This window comes from Benincasa hispida, chromosome 6, assembly GCF_009727055.1.
Source record: "Benincasa hispida cultivar B227 chromosome 6, ASM972705v1, whole genome shotgun sequence".
Lineage (NCBI taxonomy): Eukaryota > Viridiplantae > Streptophyta > Magnoliopsida > Cucurbitales > Cucurbitaceae > Benincasa > Benincasa hispida.
Window position 1 is genome coordinate 622,028 of NC_052354.1, and position 4,536 is coordinate 626,563.

At 30.4% G+C, this 4,536-nt stretch overlaps 1 protein-coding gene across 1 annotated transcript; it reads left to right on the top strand.

Annotated features, from left to right (window-relative positions):
* Positions 1 to 642: 642 nt before the first annotated feature.
* LOC120080347 (ethylene-responsive transcription factor ERF021-like) lies at positions 643 to 2,115 on the top strand. Its single transcript, XM_039034990.1, has one exon. It carries the CDS (start codon positions 893 to 895, stop codon positions 1,445 to 1,447), a length of 555 nt encoding a protein of 184 aa, XP_038890918.1. The 5' UTR covers positions 643 to 892; the 3' UTR covers positions 1,448 to 2,115.
* Positions 2,116 to 4,536: the final 2,421 nt, after the last annotated feature.

Here is a 4,536-nt window from a genome sequence, read left to right on the forward strand (position 1 = left end):
TTAAAAACTAAGTCAAATTTTGATAACTAAAAAAAGTTGTTTTTAAAAAGTTGTTTTTTGTTTTTGGATTTTGGCTAAGAATTCAACTACTGTACTTGAGAAATATGTAAATCATTGTAAAAAATGTGGATAAAATGAACTTAATTTTCAAAAACAAAAATAAAAGATCAAATGGTCACCAAACAGACCATAATAATACAGAGAAGACAAAGAATATCCTTCTTTTGTATTGTGTAGCTCCCTCTAGATATCAAAAACATTATGTAACGTATTTTATATAGTTCACTAAGATGACATCACTGTCGCCCATATTATAATCACAACCACTGATTCCAAGCCGTGTGGATTACTTCCATAAGATGAATATAATATACCTTCATCAAAATTAAATTATATATTCTAATTAGATATCTTGTATTGTAATATCCAAAAAGTTGTGGGGTCCATTCACAAATTGCCAAAACTTCTGCCACCTGATTGCAAAACCGCGTCCCTCTACAGTTCCCGTCTGCAATCTTCCTCTTCTTCTTCTTCATCCCCTTCTAATGCATATACATTTTTCTCCATCACTTTCAATCCCCATTTTTTAAAAAAAAACAATTATTTTTTAAATAAAAGTAATTTTACAAAATAAATAAATCTAAAAGCTTAGCTTTTGAATGTGCTTAAGCAACTACTTGGAAGCTCACTCTTGCCATGAGAAGTGTCCACGTTTCAATTGAAACTCATAAATTCATCAATTTATTTTCTCATATTTTTCTTCTCTATATATACTCTTAACTCCCTCACTTACTTCCCCAATAATCAAAATTACACAAATAGAGAATTACAAAGGAACAAATTTGTTACTACATACATTCATTACATATATTGTTTTTTTCTTTTTTGTTGCATGGGAGAGCCTAGTTCAATGGGGAGCCATGGCGCAGCAACATCGAGCTACCGTGGTGTTCGAAAGAGGAAATGGGGAAAATGGGTATCGGAGATTCGAGAGCCAGGAAAGAAGACGAGAATTTGGTTGGGGAGTTTCGAGACACCGGAGATGGCGGCAACCGCCTACGACGTTGCTGCCTACCACTTCCGTGGTCGTGATGCTCGTCTCAATTTCCCGCATCTTGCCAACTCTCTCCCTTTCCCTCTTAGCTCCACTCCTGATGATATCCGTCTTGCTGCCCACGAGGCGGCGTTGCGGTTGCGAACAACGCCCGTTGTTGCGTCAGAGGGTGACGAAACTTTCGCCTCCCGTCTTGCGCCAGTCACTGTCCGATTATCGCCAAGCCAAATTCAGGCGATTAATGAATCGACGTTGGACTCTCCGAAGATGTGGATGCAAATGTCGTCGGAGAGTTTGCTTATGGATGAGTTTTCAAATGGTAGTGTGTTTGTTGATGACATGGACGATGAGATGTGGGAGAATATGCATAATGATTCATTGTGGGATCCTTAGGATGATTGGGTAATACTATTTTTCTTTTTCTTTTTTAATTAAAAATAGAAAAATGACACCATTTTTAAAATAATATGAATTTGGGTTGTGTGTTTAATTAACTAAGTATACTTTGACCATAATTAATTAATTAGATTAAGCAAGGTGAATTTATTAAAAGTAGGTAGTTTAGTTAAAAAAATTAATTAATAGGAAATAATTGATTTGGAGTCAAATCAAGGAAAAGGGTTCTTTATCTTTTTTTTTCCCGTTTCCTCTTTTTATTGAAGAGAAAATTTAAGGTCTCGTGAGTAATTTTTTCAAAAAAAATTATAATATAAATATCAATTTAATTATTAAAAAATATATTTTTTAATTTCTCTCACATACATTCAACGATCTGAAAAGTGGTAGTGTTGCACTTGGAGATATGGAACAATAAAATGGAGAGATTGAGTATGTTTTTGGGTGAGAGCCAATTTGTGTCAATTCATGGAAAAGGAAAAGGAAGGGTTTTGGTGAACCCAAATTTGGATCATGGAATTTGGGTCTTTTTCTAATTTTCTTTATGGATTATTGAGGTTGTGATGAAGATATATAACTTGAGACATCAATGGGGCCCATATGAATCACACTTGTAGTTAGAATATTGGCTACCTAATAGCTATGTATGTGTGAAAAAACAAAGTGTGTGGAGTGTGCTTTCTGTCCAATCACATTTGTATAATATAATATATGTTAATGAAGTTTCATTATTACATTTACAATATTGTGGCCTTACTTCTTTCTCTCTCTTGTTTCTTTGATGAGATTCTCTCTCTTCTTCTTTTCATTAATTTTAAGCTCAATTTTTATAAGACTAATCAAAGAATATGAGAAACCACAAAAAAAGGCTTTGAAGTAAAAAGATGAAACAAAACATTTATCAATTCTATTAAAAATTATTCCTTCTTGTTTCTTTCATGTGTTAAAAAGTATTCCTAGCCTTTTTTTCAAAAACATTTTTTTTCTAATAGAAAAAATTAAGAACCCGCTTAGATTGACTTTCTAAGTGTTTATAAACACTTTATTTGTACTTATAAATACTTATTTGAACACTTAAAAAATCAATTCAAACACACGATCAGTTTTCAGACCATAACCATCATCAGTTGACCTCGTGGTAAATAAGGAAACATTCCCTTGATATACAGCTAAAAGGTCATGGGTTCAATCTTTAGTGACCACCTACCTACACTATAAGAAATATCACTTACAACAGCTTTAAAAAAATGCTATGGTAGACTTTTCATAGCGTTTTCAAAATGACGTCGTAGCCATGTTATTGAAAGTTCATGCCTTTCCATAGCGTTTTTTAACGCTTTAAAAATACTATTTTGATAGTGCATATATGATACTATAAAAAAAAATTATAATGTAAGAAAAACGCTGTTGAAACATTTTGATAGTGTTTTTTATAACGTGATAAAATCGCTATCAAAACCTTTCAATAGCATTTAATCCACACTAAAAAACGTTATTGAAACGTTTTAATAGCCTTTTTTCAATTCTATAAAAAATGCTATCAAAATTTTTCAATGGCATTTTTAATCACATTGTAGAAACACTATCAAAATGTTTTCGTAGTGTTTTTAAAATGTTGTCATAGTGATGTTATTAAAAGTCCCCGACTTTCCATAATTTTTTTGTGCAGCTATTAATATCACTATAGAAAATTGACATATTATAGCTTTAACTCAATGTTATTGAATCATTCATTGTATTGGAAAAAGTATCATCAAAAGTTTTTATAACAATAAAAAAATGCTATAAAAGACATTCTATAGCGATTTTCAACATGCTATTGAAAATTCCTTATTTTTATTAGCATTTTTTTTATCGTAATGGAAAAAAGCTATAAATTATACTACATTTTCAAGCATGAATTTTAATGTTAATGAACTTTATATAACATTTTTTGTAATACTAAAAGTAATGCCATAATTGATCTTTAATAGCATTTGTTAATAACATTTTAGATTTTACAATTTGTTTCACAAATATTATTGTAGAATTAATTATAAAATTCGCTTGCCCATATTATTGTCTAAACGAAGAAAGATGTAATTCACATTTCATCCAAATCTACAATCATAATTCTAACCAAATTCTTCAAATTTATAGCATATAAAAGAAATAAAACACTATATTCATTAAAAAAAAAAAAATTGATATAGTCATCAAAAGTATGTTCAACAAAATTATGACCTAATAAAAAAATTTGTAAATTCTTAACCAAATAAATGACTACATATATAATCCCAAAATGTTAATACAACCAAAATATGTTTAGATTATAGCGATACCAAAATTCTCCTACACAAAATATGTAGCTCCGATATTTGTCGTTCAATCAATCACCTAATAAAAAATAAAACAAAATAGTTTTCATATATCATCATGATCTATCTATAACAATAGATTAGGTAATAAACTAAATAAACACTTAATTCATAAAGTAGTAGCCAAATTTTCTTACATAGTTTGACCTTATCCATTGGTCATGCAACAGTAGTGCCCACAACATCGTCAATAATAATAATATCAGATATAGGCCTCCATAAGAAGGAATTTGGTATTTTTACCATACCCACACACGAACTGCATTTGGGCCAAGAGGTATGTGATGGATAAGGATTGATGGATCATTGGAAGACCAACTACCTTCAGCAATGACTTCTCCTGAACCAACCCAATCTTGTAGCAAACACTTATGAGGAGTGTTGATAGTAACACTCTTTTTCACCAATAATATGGTTAGAAAATTTTCAAACATTAATAATTCTAAATACTAAATGAATAGAAAAAGTCATAAATGAATTTATCTATGGGGAATTTAGAACTGGAGTTGGATTATCTGCCGATGCTAATACTCTAATAAGATTATTAGAATTTTGTTCCTTCAGTTTTTCTTATAGAAACAACATATTCAAAGTTTTATATAAAATACAATTTCAATAGATAAAGAGAGTTGAGACAAATTTACCTTACCCCTTATTAAGGAAGCTACCACGCTTTTCAGTTCATCTACATATGTTGTTAGGTTGTTACATTTTCTTTCAAGAGATGCA

Bases quoted from the DNA above. Each gene is read 5' to 3' on its own strand.
- LOC120080347 (XM_039034990.1), top strand. From the start codon at position 893: ATGGGAGAGCCTAGTTCAATGGGGAGCCATGGCGCAGCAACATCGAGC.